Source organism: Mytilinidion resinicola (assembly GCF_010093595.1).
Source record: "Mytilinidion resinicola strain CBS 304.34 unplaced genomic scaffold BDZ99scaffold_18, whole genome shotgun sequence".
In the NCBI taxonomy this organism is placed as follows: Eukaryota; Fungi; Ascomycota; class Dothideomycetes; order Mytilinidiales; family Mytilinidiaceae; genus Mytilinidion; species Mytilinidion resinicola.
The window spans coordinates 895,084-910,866 of NW_022985454.1; the positions used below are offsets into that span (position 1 = coordinate 895,084).

At 53.9% G+C, this 15,783-nt stretch overlaps 4 protein-coding genes across 4 annotated transcripts; 3 read left to right on the forward strand and 1 right to left on the reverse strand.

Moving 5' to 3' along the window:
* Window positions 1-2,448: 2,448 nt before the first annotated feature.
* BDZ99DRAFT_110337 (uncharacterized protein) lies at window positions 2,449-3,627 on the forward strand. The gene is made up of 3 exons (XM_033712402.1): window positions 2,449-2,711; window positions 2,830-3,054; window positions 3,118-3,627. Exons 1-3 carry the CDS (start codon window positions 2,592-2,594, stop codon window positions 3,445-3,447), a joined length of 675 nt encoding a protein of 224 aa, XP_033572684.1. The 5' UTR covers window positions 2,449-2,591; the 3' UTR covers window positions 3,448-3,627.
* A 1,625-nt stretch (window positions 3,628-5,252) lies between these two features.
* BDZ99DRAFT_466653 (Triosephosphate isomerase) lies at window positions 5,253-6,432 on the reverse strand. Its single transcript, XM_033720835.1, has one exon. The coding sequence runs from the start codon at window positions 6,334-6,336 to the stop codon at window positions 5,569-5,571; it is 768 nt and encodes a 255-aa protein (XP_033572685.1). The 5' UTR covers window positions 6,337-6,432; the 3' UTR covers window positions 5,253-5,568.
* Window positions 6,433-6,913: 481 nt separating this feature from the next.
* Window positions 6,914-9,195, forward strand: BDZ99DRAFT_110371 (methylenetetrahydrofolate reductase-like protein). Its single transcript, XM_033712403.1, has 4 exons — window positions 6,914-6,954; window positions 7,064-7,210; window positions 7,262-8,873; window positions 8,932-9,195. The coding sequence occupies exons 2-4, from the start codon at window positions 7,124-7,126 to the stop codon at window positions 9,123-9,125; spliced, it is 1,893 nt and encodes a 630-aa protein (XP_033572686.1). The 5' UTR covers window positions 6,914-6,954; window positions 7,064-7,123; the 3' UTR covers window positions 9,126-9,195.
* Window positions 9,196-13,332: 4,137 nt separating this feature from the next.
* BDZ99DRAFT_540405 (uncharacterized protein) lies at window positions 13,333-15,707 on the forward strand (the record flags this gene model as incomplete). Its single annotated transcript, XM_033726709.1, has 4 exons — window positions 13,333-13,548; window positions 13,691-14,771; window positions 14,827-14,989; window positions 15,048-15,707. 4 exons carry the CDS (start codon window positions 13,333-13,335, stop codon window positions 15,259-15,261), a joined length of 1,674 nt encoding a protein of 557 aa, XP_033572687.1. The 3' UTR covers window positions 15,262-15,707.
* Window positions 15,708-15,783: the final 76 nt, after the last annotated feature.

A 15,783-nucleotide genomic window follows, 5' to 3' on the forward strand; every position in this document is an offset into this window, starting at 1 on the left:
ACGATATGATAGCCTCGAGATGGTGCAACCACAGCCACTTTGAAAGCGGGGTTGATTCCCGTAGGGCTGGCCTATCACGGTACCGCTGGCTACTGGGGATTCCTAGCGGCGTTTCCGACGAGTCGTTCACACGCCGCATCGTGCGGTGGCCTGATCATTGCAGCAAAAACAGCGGGAGACGTCGCCTGGGATCCGATGCTATTTCCTGCCATGACGTAGCCGTGGGCCATCGATATACTTGGAAGATGCGTACAGTAGCAGCTCGCTAGTGTTCTAAATTTGACGACAAGAATGAGAGCGAGTCGAGGGCGTTCGGCTCTGAAAGCCGAATAGAGGCACGGCGTCGAGGAAGAAAATTGCCGAAGAGCCGGTATCGCAAGCGTCAAGGCCGCCTGTCATGTCCACTCTTCCCGAGACCCTGATCTGCACGCGAGCAGGCGACTCTCCACACCCACGGCGCGGGAAGGATTTAGGGCTGGTGCGTCACCGTAGGGTTAGACGAGTACAGAAGTGACACGGAACGCGGTGCGTCACGATGGGCTGGAGGTGAGGATAGTGGAATACTGCTTTGGGTGAACGGTAACTGGGCCTGCTATATTAATAGGTGGGCGAATGCAGTAGGCTTCCTGTCCGGTTCTGCAAGAGCCAGCATCCCGGCTCGAGTAGCCACGCACTAAAGACCAAGTAGCATATGTAGTGCCCACGGAGGTAGGGCTAAGCGTTGAAGACGCTGGCGAGACAGATAGTGGCACTGCTAAGGCGGGTTGAGGTTACTATCAGATGCCGCAGAGGGCCTGCTCTCCCCGACCCTCGGCCCCGGCAGCGCTAGCCGTTTGACGGGTGATGTTCTGAGCCTGTGCTTGGCTGCTCCAGAAAAACACCATGCAGCCATCCCGAATTGTTCGGGCCGATCGGCGGGCGCTGGGGAGCGATGGGCAACTGCAGACGGTGTCTTGAGTCCTTCGCGCTGTGTAGCTCTGCGCTAGGCGACGGCACAGAGGCAGATCGAGTGAGATTGCAACGACGAGAAGCAGATGCGAGGACGGGCATCAGCTGTTCTTAAAGTTATTTCCAGCCTCGAGCACCCGCCACTCCGGATCTGGCATGCCGTCCGACACGCTTCACCTCCACTCGAACGATCGCCCTCGCCGTAGACACGGAGACGGAGTACGCGGCTGCGCGGTGTGGTTCCGGGCCTGCGCGCTGCCGTCTGTCCTGCTGTCGCTTCAACTAGTCTCGACCTGTCGTTTCCCTGGTGCCGTCCTGTCTCTTTCGTAGTGCCGCCGCTCAGGAGGTGGCCATTCTCGCAATGGCACCGTGTCTTCGCGACCGTTAGCCTAACGAGGTTGGCAGTTCAACGGCGTCTGGCGGACGGCAAGTGCCTATATAGCTGGTTCGTATGGCTCGTCGCGCGGAGAAGCGAGAAGCGCCGCTGATACGGTTTCTATTTTGGATCCCATGTGGCTGCACGTTAGGCCGCGCACGGGCTGCCGCACCTTCACCGCGTCGGCGGCGAGTAACGTCGCGGGGACAGCTTCAGCTGTCGACAAAGAGTTTTCGGCGGTAACGACAACGGGCAGCTCGACCCTGCACACCAAGCCGGAGCTGACGGGAGTAACGTCGACGGCTGTTGAGGTTTTTGTCCCTGCGGCCGCGTGTCCCGGCTGAGGGATGGCCTTGAGGGATAGGTCGAGTGACGGACAGTATCGCAACGGCTGCTTTGGCGGGCAGACAGTTCGCGCGGCGGCTTCTCCAGATTACACAAGAGTACTAATGGGGCACTAGCCGGGTGTCTTGTCGCGAACACCAGCAGCGTGGTGGTGCGAGAATAGCGTGGTGGTGAGGGCAGGGCTTGGCACCGCGCCCGAGACTTGTCTTCAGCCCTACACGCTGCAACGGGCAATTGATGCTTCTCGAAGCCGGCCACCGCGCTGTCTGTGCGTGACTCATCTGGCCTGGAATGACTAACGGGATGCAGACGAGGCCTCATGCGGCCTGGCGCGATCGATTTTATCAGATACCGCGTTGGGTGTAGCGGCCCGAGGTGCATGGTTGCGGCACAGGGCGCCATCACTGGCCACTCACGCCCCCAGCGCCCCGGTCACAAGAATAAACACCACCGTTTTATCCCCGAAGGTCCGCCAGCACGCCGAGCTTGCGCAGAGCCAGGGCACGCCCGCTGCAGGGCTCAGAATGGCAGCGCGGCGTCGTTGATGCCGCCCTTAAGCTTTCCCTGGCCTGCTGCAGCCATGCCCCAGCCTGCATCTGAACCCCGTCACCGCGACCAGAGGAACATTCCGCCATTCACGCCCGGAGCACCGTCTGACGCTGTATAAGATCGAGCCCGTCCCTCAGATCGATCGCGGCCTCTTTCTGTTAACCTAAGCACCAAGCTACCCTTTGGCCTCTCTCACCAATATCTACCTACTACAACACTAGCAGCCCTACCGACAACCAGCCTACCATTACTGATCCGGATAGCTATTACTGATCTGCTCCTGGCAAACTCTACTACTTGTTGAAACCACCGTTTCTTCGCTGCTGTGCTTCCTCATCCTCACCTCACCACTTCACAACCCTCAAACCGCACAATGGACTCCCAATCATTCGACTACTGGCTAGCGCAAGGGAACTACCTTCCCCCGCACCAAACACAAGTCTTCGAGCTCCCCGCAGACCTCTCGCAAGTCCCCAGCCTAAGCAACTCACCCGTAAGCATCTCCCTTCCCCCAATTCCCCCCTAAACCTCAATCCGCAGCCTTTCTTGGCGTCCAGAATCCATCTCTTTACAAAAACACAAACCAACGATCCTAACAGTACCCCGAAAAGGTCTCCGCAACCTTCGATTCGCTCCCGCAACAACACCCCCACCAACTCTACCAACAACAATACCCGCACATGGCCGACGAGCTAAACTTCTCGTACCAACTCCCCATGACGCCCTCGGACTTCGGCAGCGCGGACGAGAGCCCCTACTGCAGTCCGCGGCCGCGCCAGACAGAGCTGAGCTATCCTCCGCCGCAGCCCGCCGAGCGCACGCACACAACTAGCGGAGTAAGTTTGCCCTCAACCTCCCTATCACGTGACCCAGCCGAGCATCAGCTGACCGCTCTCCAGCGCCGCCGCGCCCAAAATCGCGCCGCGCAACGCGCCTTCCGCGAGCGCAAGGAGAAGCACGCCAAAGACCTCGAGGCGCAGCTCGCTGTCCTGACCGAAAAGTACCGGCATCTGGAGTCGTCGCACGGGGAGCTCAACGCGGCGTACGACAAGCTGCGCAAGACGATCGAGCTGCTCACGGCCGACGACAGCGAGAGCGTCGGCGGCGGCGCGGAGGGGGAGAAGCAAGGGGAGCTCGGGGGCCAGCAGCGGAAACCGAGTAACGCGGATACGCTGCGGAAGTTGCTGGATATATTGCATGGGGAGGTGCGGGTGAAGAGTGAGACTTGAACAGCTTCATGTCTTCATCCTTCTTCTCTTCATGTCTATTCCTGTTTGCAGCAAGCGACTAGCGAAAAGGGCGGCGGGTCTGTCTTCTGATTTAGCAACTTTAATGAGGGAACTTCCAGCGGGTGTTTTGGGTATTGGAAGGATAGGGGGGGTTGGGTATCTGAGGCTAGGGCGGGGCTTTACTTCCTTCCCCTCCAGAACCGTCCTCGGACGTCTACGGGCGCTGATCTTTTCACGAAATTCATTTATGAGTTTGAGATGGAGCTAGAGACCACAGTAATATGGTGTTGCTACCTTACGATCATATCACCTCTCTCTAACTGCTCTATCACGTGACACACATACTCAACCACCAAATCCATGACCAAACAAAACTCAACTGCCACCTCAGACTCTCAAAAACAATCCCTCAAAGTAACGAGAAACACCAGGAGCACCCGCGAACCAACGACCCGCGCCCTCCCCACCGCCATCCTCCCCAGACTCCCTCACTGACTCCTCCCCCTGCTCCCCTCCTGTCCTCTCTCCTCCATCAAACTCCGACGCATCTCCAGCAGCCTCACCCTCCTGCACGCCCACAACGCCTCCTCGTCATCCTCCCCCGAGCAGCCTCCTCGTCCCGAGATCCCGCACCACGCGTCCCCATCGCCACTGCTGCGGCGCGTGTCGTGCCGGCTACCCGGCGCACAGCCGCCGGCCAATAGGGCTGCTGCCGGTTTCTTGTGCTGTGCAGGCGGCCATGCGGTGTGACGCGTGGTTGGGTGTGTGTGTGTGTGTGAAGGATGGGGTCACCAAACGGGCGTAGCGGGCGGGTTGTGTGCAGGCCAGCAGCCACGGAGTTCGTGCAGCCCTGTGGGATCGGGGAGGCGGTGTGGTTGGGTGGGTGTGGGATGGGGACGTGTGACGAAGGGAAGGGGGACCGCGAATACGGGGCGTGGGAGCATGGGGAGTGGAGTGGAGTGGAGTGAGACGGGAGGTCGGTATTGTACTGTAAGGGGGAGGAACTGGGCGGGGGTATTTTTAGAAGATTGGGCAGGCGGGACGGGAATAAGGGTTGCATTTTGAGAGGGGCTTGATAAGGGACTCGATTGGCAGTGTTCCTGGGGGTTCGGAGATAATGGTACGGGGATTCGTTGAGGCAGGGAGGTGAAGGAAAAGCGGAGGGTCGCGAGATTGGGATGGCCAGGTGAATACGGGCGAAGTGCGAAGTTGCGGAGATGAAGTTCGTGAAGCGTTGAGACACGGGCGGGTAGGTGTTTGATGTGCGGGTCTGGAAACTGGGGACTTGGCTAACCAGCCGTTGGGTGAGTGTCGAGACTCGAGGCGAGTGTGAGGCTAGACTGCCTGGGCGTGGGTGGGGAGGGGTCCCGGGGTCGTGTCAGGGAACGAATCTGTTCCTGGATCGGGACATGCATGAAAGGGCGCTGGTGTGACTGCCTAGAAACTAGGTGAGTGCTAATGCGGGCTTGGGACCGCAGCATGGCTGATTGGGATGGTCCTGGAGGCGTTTGCTAAGATCGCTGTCGTTCCTGAAATTGGACCTTCTGCGTCAAATGGGAAGCATGCTGCGAAAATTACCTAGATCATAGCTCGGTGAGTGCTAGTGCGTAAGAACTCACGACTGGAACGTGGGCGGTTGGTTTGGTCCTGGGAGTGTTTAGTGAGCATCATGATCCGTGGCTTGTTTCACGTAGTGACTATTTGAAGCGTTTAGTTGTGTGAGCGCTGGATACTCTGGTATCCTAGGTTAGTGTAGTCTTTAAATATATGCATATGTCAGATGTAAAATTGGGTTTAAGAATTATGGGACTGAGGCTGAGGAGGAGTTGGAGCTGGTCTACTTCAGAACTCAGCTGCCCCTGGACTCTTCACTACTACGCATGGGAGGACATATTCCGCGCTCGAAATACACCACGCACACTTTTTTCTATTTGTCCCTGTTCTTGTCGATGTTGGTGGCAGTGGCTGAGAGCTTATGAGATTTCTTTTGGTGAGCTCTATGTGATTGGGGAGAGCATGTTGAAGGACTTGGGAACATACTTGCCTACTTACTTACAAATATACATGAAGAGCAGTTCACGCCAATAGAATCCAAAGCGCTTTTCGACAAACCCATACTGTTTACGACTCACCGATCTCCTCAATCACCCTTTTTAGGTTCTGGATGTCATGCGCAAACCTCCCAAGGAACAAACCATCCACCCCGTCCCTTATCTTCCCAAAAGTCCCCGGTCCCGCACTCCCTCCATAAACTATTCTCGTAACCCCTTTCCTCCCCTTCGCCATCGCTCTGATCTCCTTTGTCACGTTAACAACATGATCCGCGTCCGCAGGCTCCTTCGCTCCAATCGCCCACACCGGCTCATACGCCAGAATCACTTCAGCGTCCTCCGGAATCGCGGCTAAGACTGCTTCAACCTGCGTCCTACACTCCTCCACTGCCGCGCCCACCGCCGCCGAGGCTATGTTCCCATGCGTCCGCTCCCCAATACACACGAGCGGGATCAGCCCGTTCCGCGCCGCCGCACCCGCCTTCAGCGCAACCTGCGCGTCTGTCTCTTTGAATATTGCGCGTCGCTCTGCGTGGCCTATCTCAACGATGCGTGCGCCGGCTTGGAAGAGGGAGCGGGCTGAGACTTCGCCGGTGTATGCGCCGGCGTCTTCCCAGAAGCAGTCTTGCGCGCCGAGGATTATAGAGGAGGGTTGGAGAATGCGGCCGGAGTCGGCGAGGGATATGAAATCGGGAATGACGAAGAGGTCGATGCGGTAGTTCCAGGCGAGGCCGTCGAGCTCGAGAACGCCTTGCACGTAGCGGAGGGTGGAGGAGAGGTCGTAGTACATTTTTAGGCTGACGCCGACGAGGCGGCGGAGTGGAGTGGAGGCGGTCATTATGGATATTTAGATGGGCTGGTAAGTACGGTGATGAATGGATCTTGTATCAATGCCTTGCTGCTGTTCAGTGCGTTGTGTTATTCTACGATATATGGTGTTTGAAAGTGACGATGATGGTGAGGAGTCCGGCACGCTGTTTCGGGCATCCCGACTCATCACGTGTTTTCACGAGGTCGGGGAACGGCGGCTCGTTCCAGGCACCCTGTCCACGGGAGCCAATGAGTCTTGATGGCTGCTCATCGTCCCTGGACGCCGAAGATTGCGGTCATATTTATTCGACGTGGATGACAGGGCCAGCGCACCCCACACTTTGTAGGACTTTTCCTGTCTTAGCGGGCCGACCGGCGTCATTCTTTGACCTCCGATTCAAACTCCGAAATCTCCCAACTCCAACACTACGACACAAACACCACCCATATTCACCACAGACCCGCCCGTTCGCTCGATATTCGGACCAGCATCTGTGGTACATGCATCGGCAGCTTGCTGATCGTTGGGCTCGTGCGCGGTACTTTGGATAGCTGGCGCCGGCAGACAGGCGGAAAGGTGCAGATCTGAGCAGTGGAAACCCCGGCGGAGTGCGAACGAACAGTGCTGCCCTATATCAGCTGTGCGGTAGGTAAGCTGACATGACACCGACTCCGATGAGTTGATACTCAACCACGTTCAAGACCAATTGGTGACTCATTTCATCTTTGCTAACTTGTCCCTCAACATCATTCAGTAGCGTGGCAACTCTCCTTCACGTAGCCTCCACCACAATTCAACTTTCTCTCCATTCACAATGCATATCTCTCAGATGCTGGAGCAGTCGCGGAGGAAGAACAAGGCGACATTCTCGTTCGAGTTCTTCCCTCCGAAGACAGCTCAGGTACGTCCGGCACTCTACAAGTTGGTTGAGCGAAATCTGATAGAATTTTAGGGTGTGCAAAATTTGTACGACCGTATGGACCGCATGCACAGCTTCGGGCCCGCCTTCATTGACATCACCTGGGGCGCTGGCGGCCGCATGGCACGCCTTACAAGCGATATGGTCAAGGTCGCCCAATCTGCGTACGGGCTCGAGACATGCATGCACCTTACATGCACGGACATGGAAAAATCGAAGATTGACGAGGCACTGAAGGAAGCATACAAGGCGGGTTGCACAAACATCCTGGCTCTGCGAGGAGACCCTCCTCGGGAGAAGGAGAAGTGGGAGGCCACAGCTGGCGGTTTCCGCTACGCAAAGGACCTCGTCAAGTACATTCGTGACACCTATGGCAACCACTTCGATATCGGAGTCGCAGGGTACTCTGAAGGATGTGAAGACCAAGACGACCATGAGCTTCTCCTGGACCATTTGAAGGAGAAGGTTGACGCCGGCGCTACCTTCATCGTCACGCAGATGTTCTATGACGTCGATATCTTCCTTGACTGGGTCGACAAGGTTCGAGCGAAAGGTGTGACCATCCCTATCATCCCCGGTATCATGCCAATCCATACCCATGCTGCTTTCATGAGGCGAGCCACATGGACAAAATGCAACATCCCGACCGCATGGACCAAGGCACTGGAGCCAATTAAGAACGATGACGCTCAAGTACGAGAGGTCGGAAAGACTCTTATTGCAGAGATGTGTCGCCGGCTTCTCGAAGCGGGCATTCTACATCTCCACTTCTACACTATGAACCTCGCCCAAACCACTCGTATGGTCCTAGAGGAGTTGGACTTGATGCCCGACATGGAATCCCCAATCGAAAAGCCTCTACCATGGCGGCCATCGCTTGGACTCAACCGCCGAGAGGAAAATGTGCGCCCCATCTTCTGGCGAAACAGGAACAGGTCCTACGTCGCTAGAACCCAGGACTGGGACGAATTCCCCAACGGTCGCTGGGGTGACGCTCGTTCTCCCGCGTTCGGTGAACTGGATGCGTACGGTGTCGGTCTCAAAGGTACCAATGAACAGAACATCAAGCTCTGGGGAAGCCCCACCTCGGTCAAGGACATTGCGAACCTCTTTGTTCGCTACATGAGCGGGAAGCTCGACAGTTTACCCTGGAGCGAAGCCCCCATCTCGAAGGAAGCTGAGAGCATTCAAGACGACCTTGTCAATCTCAACACCCGAGGCTTCCTTACCATCAACTCCCAGCCTGCTGCGGATGGAGTCAAATCGTCCGACCCTGTTCTTGGATGGGGCCCTCACAATGGATACGTCTACCAGAAGGCCTACCTCGAGGTCTTTGTCTCGCCGGAGTACATTGCAGAGGTGATCACCAGAATCGAACGAGATCCTGATATCACGTACTACGCTGTCAACAAGTCTGGTGACCTCAAAACGAATGCACCTGGAGATGGACCAAATGCTGTGACTTGGGGTGTATTCCCCGGTAAAGAGATCGTGCAACCTACCATTGTCGAGACCGTCAGCTTCCTCGCCTGGAAGGATGAATTCTTCAGACTTGGTCAAGATTGGGCAAATTGCTACAGTTCCGTCAGCCCGTCCCGTTACGTTGTCGAAGACCTCATGGATACATGGTATCTTGTCAACATCGGTGAGTTTTAGTAAAATATTCCCTTCCTCTACGCCACATGTACTGATAGTTATCATAGTCCACAATGATTTCCACGTTCCGCACGGTATCTTCCCTCTGTTCAACGGACTTGAAGTTGAAGACATGGAAAAGCCTCTTCATTCGACTGGGATCGTAAATGGAGACGAAAAGCCCACCGAGTCATCAAAGCCTACTACGAATGGCGCAGCTGCTCATACTAACGGCGTCAATGGTCATGAACAAAAAAATTAGTACCATCTCGAAGATCGTGTGTCAATCTCTTCTCAAGACATTCAACATCTCTGTTAGTCTACCTTAATATGGCGTTTCTGGAATTTCTTCTTCGCTTCTTAGCATTTTCAAGGGCGGCGACCCTACGAATCGGTTGCATTCAACACGGGGGTCCCTTCGTCAACCTGAGGGGATAAAAGTTGTGATTTTTCACATATTGCATTGGCAGGCGTCTATTCAACCTTGACGGCTCATGATGAACGGAGACATAAACAAAGTGCGTGGGAACGAGAAGGAGTGACGAGACGATCTTTTTGAGATACCCCATTTCAGCGCCCTCAACGGCGCTTGCTTTTCTTGAGGTAGAGCTATGTTAGTATTTTAATGGCTTGATGGATGGTGGAATGGAATGTGATGGTCGGATAGGTAGATTCCCGACGGTGAGAGATTTTGGACAATCAAAATTATCCTCTCGTCCATCCCCTATCGATGTTAAATTTCCATATCTTGCAGTGTAACATGAGGTATGCCTTACTCGGTAGATCAGCAGCTAAGTTGTTCCGTTCCGATATTTTCACCTTTCATGAAGGATGATAGAACCCAAGTGAGATTCTTCACCTCCCTTCTACCTTCGCCTATCACGCCATTGCCGGTAGTCCTATCGCGCTAAGCGTGGCGCTAGTCTCCTTCACCCTCTCGCTAACCTTTATGTACTTCTTCTACTTCTTGTTCTTCTTCGCTCCTACACCATGTCGTCTACAAACCGCACTTACGACATGGCGGCCAACATGGATCCCGGCTGGTTTGAGCAAGAGCTAGCCAACCTAGATGGCATCAAGCGTCAGAAGATGGCTGAGTTGGAGGGACTGCTACAGGACACTGCTCGAAAGCAGATCCAACTTGAGGATGAGCTGGAAGCGCTGTCCTCCCGAGAATTTGTGAGTTAAACCCACCCCAATTCGCAGCGCCATACGGACCGGTAGCCTCAGTGGGGCCAGATCGCTGCCTTGCGGTTTTTTCATTTCCTCTTGGAGACCACCCCACGAGGTACCTCAGAGGGTGATGAGGGTGCTCAAGCGCGTTAGAGGAACTATCTGATTTGCGCTATGTCGTCTGCTTGGGTATCTATCGCGCTTCAATTCTAACTCTATTCCACTTCTAGGCACTACGCAAGCAGCTTCGAGAGGTGCGCACCTCGTCGCTGACTTTGCACTCGACTAGCTTGTATGGCTCCGGCAGCGGTGAACCGTACCACCAGCAGTACGACACGAATGGCGGATTCGCAACCTTGACACCACCTAATACGCCAGAGAAGCCCACTCATAGGAAGGGAAAGAAGAACAAGCAAACCGAGTTCCCCGTGGATGTTCATTTCCTTACCCGCAGCCAGCATGGGGCCTACCTTAAGGCCTTCGGAAGCATCGTGTATATGAAAGGCATCTGGCACGAACTGCGCTGCTACATCTGTGGCGGCAATACTGCCACGACCGTTCGTACCGGGAACTATATCAATGGCACCACAGGGATGAGAAAGCATTTGGTGGAATCTCACGACCTGAAGGCCGCAGAAGCCTCAGAAGTGAACGGAAAGGGCTTGATTCTCGACGATGAGATTATCAGGTTATGCTCAGTCCGCCAATTATCTCCTGAGGCTATCCGAGATCTATGCCACGGTATTGAAAAGATTAAGAGCCGCACTACGGACATGATCATTGCAGAGGAAGATACCAAACCAGTCAAGCTATTGGGCTCTGTTGATGGATTGCCAACGGTAGTCAGATACTCCGATGGTTCGATGATCGAAATGCGTTGCTGTCTATGCGGCACGAACTGTTATGGGTCATCCTCAAGTCTCAGATTCTACAAGGGCATCTCGGGATTCATCTCACATCTGCAAGGGGCGCATAGTCAATACTACAGTGACCTCGAGGATCCTATTCTGACTAGAAATGAATGGACTGTGCAGATGTGCACGTATAGGAAGCTTACGCAGGAAGAGGTAGAGAAGATCAAAGTTGAAGGCCCGGGAGGATACAAAGGTATGAACGACTTTCGTCTTGAGCATTGGTTGCGACCGTAGACTAATCATTACTTAGTCGAGTACTTCGAAGATCCTGATAAGCCAAGCAAAGTTCAGGACTCCCCCGACAATATGGAACCGGAACTCAATGCCTCTAATGACGGCAAAGCGACCGTTGGCGCTGTTAGGGGCAGAGGGGGCAGTGAAATCAACTCACCGCAGACTCGCCGCCAGTCAAAGAGACTACGCCTCAGCCTACCAGAGGACAATCCAGTTGTCAAGCAGTAAGTGTCCGATTTTCTTCCTCGCCGCGATGCTATCTCTTGTTTTACCTAAGCTAACACTGTACCAGCGCCCCCGATTTCGGCATTTCCCAAGGCGTGGATGAGGTCCAGACCTTCGAAGTACCTAGCTTCGACATGGACCCCTTCTTCCTATATTGCCCTTGCACACTATCGGGACACCTTTGCAGCGAAGATTGCATGAGAATCAAAGTGTGCACTGTAAGTCAAAGTTATATCAACTACCGAAGATCGTATTTAATCACCATCGTTTGTAATAGCTCGAGAGTCACGGTATCCAGTGCGCTTTTCGCGACCACGTCGCCCGGCCTACCTGCCTCTCAATGATATTTGGGACCCAGTGTCCGGCGTACGAAACGGACAACTGCACTTACGGCCACGACGATATCGAAGTCAGACAGGAAATCTTTCATGGCCATGTTTGCAACCAACATTAGCGCACGCTTGCGGGCCTACGGATAGCGGCTAGGACCGAATCTGCAACTGGAAAGATCTTGGGTTGTAGCGACATCGCCTAGCAACGTATTAGGCTGATTAGGATCTTTGCTGTCTTGATATAGTTTGAGCCTGACGGTCTTACAAGGGATGAGTATGTCCGTGCCGGGTTATGTTGTTTGAGACAACGGGGTGGAAAGGTTCTATAGGTAACCTGTAATGAGAAATCTCATTCTCTCTAGGAATGTTCTTTCGAAGAATGCCATTTGACTATCCGGTGATGCTGCTCTTGAGATATCGTTGAATGGGGAGCGGTCGGTCGCCCCGGCGTCCGAGATCCTGTTGCAAGCCGGGGCTTGATAGGGCTCTTGGATTTACCGAACTGTTCGTACGGGACTGGCCGCCAGTGACCATTCCAGCAGTCGGTAGTCAGGTGGTTATCCTACTGCATCCACCAACACGACATCGCCGATAAGGTTCTAACGAAAATGCAGGTCTACCGTCTCAAAACTAGTGGCGGACTTGGCGCAGTAGTCGGGCGTTAGAAGCCTTGCGTACCATTTCCTACTCCCGCTGCACCCAACTTCTTTGAGAGTGACGGAGAACCCAAACTCCGGCAATTGTAGGTGTTCGAATCATCCTGTTCACACGTCTTGTAAGGGAATAATAGGTTCGCCATGTGTGCAGAGGGAAACATTGGCGCATCGAGGGTCTAGAAGCAGGGATTGAAGCGAGAATGTGATATATAACATGTCGGACTTCCCACTCCCCCCACCCAGCCTCTTTTCCCGGACAATCCCTGGCGCCAATCTCTGAGAGCAACCGATCGCGGTTTATTCTACTCGCCCCCGAGCCCGCAAAGCTTGCTTCCTGCAAGCCACCCTCTGCAACAGGCCTTTCTCGGAGCAAAACACCGATCAGATGAGCGACCTGGACCTTGAGAAGCTTCTAATTATGGCATCCGGCCCTTGCAATAGCTCATACGGGAAGTGGATCGTCTAGTCGTGCTTCCACCACCGACGCGTTTGTCACATTGAAAAGCCACCTCGAGTCTACGCACCGTACGGACTTCCGCTACACGTAGGCAACTGTCTATACAGTCCCTTCGGATTGGTCAACCCGCTAGCCTTCCGATAACTTTCGCCTTGCTATGTTACAGGAAGAGGTCGGCACTCGAGCCTACTGGTTCAAGTCAGCCCTTTAAGAGACTTGAGGCTTCGGTGATATTCGTCTTCGTTTCACTAACCATGGGATGTGCAGATGAAATAGTGCCTTCGTGCAGATGAGCAGTGACTCATGTAAATATTACCTGTCACTTTTTCAAATCCAGCGCGTAGACGGGTACACTGGCGTTCCCCCCGACTTGAAGCCCTGGTACTCTAGCCTCCTCCTCGCTGGTCATCGCGTCTTGTCTTCTCTTCTACCAGGTATCTCTACGATCGATTGTCTATTAGACACTCTAACTTGCAAGATGTCGGACACTAAGACCCAGTACAATCCATTCGGCGGCCAACTCGCCGACCTTGACAAGTCTTTCGAGCAGAACTCAGCAGAGCTACAGAAGATACAAGTCGATACCGAACGGATCTCTGCTGAGCTCAAGAACCCAGAGAAACTGAAAGTGGACACGTTCTGCCGGGAAACAGAACTTGAGGAGGAATTGGACAAGATTGAAGAGGAAAAATTTGTAAGTCTAGTGGCGGCTATGTTGTGTTGAGATCAGTACTAACCGTGGATGGGAATATAGAATCTTGCCAAACGAAATCTTGTCAGTCAATCCACAATTTAGCACAGCGGCCGGCCTCTCACTAACTTTGGATTTTTCTCAGGACCTCAAAAGACTAGCGCGTGTGCATCGCAAATCTCTACTTCCAGACTACCAAAGCCTGGCGACTCCGCCTTCACAGCAGCCCAAGGAACAGGCTTCCCCAAGCTGTTTCGACGATATTACCCCACCGCGGTCCCCAGTTGCACCCACGCTTCCAACGGTAATGCCGTTGGTCACTTCGTTGGCAAGCAGAATCCGTGGCCGCCCAAACTCGCAGAAGGAAGCCCAATCGCCTGTTCAGAGTGTTCAGGATGAGTTGAAGCAACCCACCATCAATCATGCCTCCCTCTCGGGAGCTGCTCGCAGTCCTATCCCCTCAAATCACCTTGGACTTCCCTATTCTGGTTCCGAAGATGACCTCGATGATTCTGGTGACGATTTCGGGTCAGAAGCACTGAAATCCCCCAAAAGAAGACGGTGGCCAGACCATATTTTTGGGGTCAAAACCGAACGCGGGACTACCTATCTGGAGAAATACTCGCACGTTACTCGGCTAGATGATGGAAGGTGGGTTGAATTGCGATGTGGCATATGCGGTGTGAACAGCGGCAGCGAGAACAATTTTTACAAAGGTTTGAACGGCTTCAAACGCCATTTCAGCTGGTTCCATCATATGGCAAACCTTGCAGATGACCAGGTCGTTGCTCACTGCAAAGTAGTACGGCACTTGTCTACTGACGAAGTCGACGCCCTTCGTCTCGGACAACCTGGTGCTCCATCCATGCGTAAAGTCAAGGCGAGCGCTGCCAACCAGACTGATGTCGTGCTGCGGCTTTTCCCAACCATCGTCAAGCTTTCGAACGGAAAATATGTCGAACTGAAATGCAACGTTAAGGGTTGCGACATCAATAGCACCAATAAAGGAGCGAACGAGACGACCGAGTTCAAAGGACTGAATGGATTCGGAAGCCATATCAGACGATCTCACCCGGAGGAGTGGGAACTTGATGTGGACTTCGCCGCGTTTTCACCTCGCAAGGAGACTCCCCATACAGATCGGATCTTGTCTTTCTGCAGCCAACGTGAATTGACTGACAGAGAAGTAGAAGCAATCAAGCAGCGTGGCAGAGAGGCATATAAGAGTAAGTTCGACGTGGTGTTTCTGTTCATCAAAAGTATATTCTAACCCTCAACCAGTTACCTGCAAAGCTGCTTCCTACAAGCGAAGGCGCAGGAGCAGAACTGTTCGCTCCCCGTCGGTCGACGAAAGTGCAGAGTCAGCCGGCGACATGGTGAGCGAGTACGAAGATTCAGATCGCGGAGGGGAAATCAAACGTGCCCGCCGGAGCGGAGATGGGTTGTAAGTCCAAGTCGGAGCACCTTCTACCCGAACGACTTTCAACTAATCCCCCAAATAGTCTGCGAGACTCCTGTATCAAATCCTCACCCCCGGCGTCTACTATCGGTGTGCGAGACCAGATTACTGTGGATATGTCTCGGCAGAAGCCGGAGCCGACACAATATCAGTTCGAGGAGTACTGCGCATGTACCCTCTTAGGTCATCAATGCGAAACGGTCGGCTGCACGAATCTCAAGTTCCCACAGATGCCCTTCCTCCAGTCTTCCTACTAATTGTGTCCGAGAGCACGAAGGCCGTTGAAGTTTCCCGTCGTGCTCACCACTACCGGGCTTGTGTAAGGTCTCTTAGTACCCTATCCTGGCATTGTCGCGGCAATTCCAGCTAGTGATGGGCGTGATTATGGTCGAGGTAGATCCGCCTCCTGTGATCTCCAGCGTCATGCCCATCTCGGCAGTCGCGTAGTACACAGTGTTGCCCGCGGGCGATCTTAATGCAGGTGGTTCGGATGGTGCAAATCTCACTTTTTCTCGCACATCCAATCGTGAGACGGTTGCTGTATAATATGCTCATTACAGCACCTCGTCTGGACATCTCTTGGTCGGTTACTTTGGCTGGTTTTCCTCGGTCGATTTCCTCGGGGGTTTCAATTGGCGCTTTAGTTATGATCTCTATCTGGTCAGACTGCAGGCAATTCCAAAAAGCACACCTTCTCGGCTTCTGTAGTATTCGGTAGCACCAATACAGTATCTTTGGTGCACACTACCGGCTTCATACGTGCTGATTTCTAGCTTCTA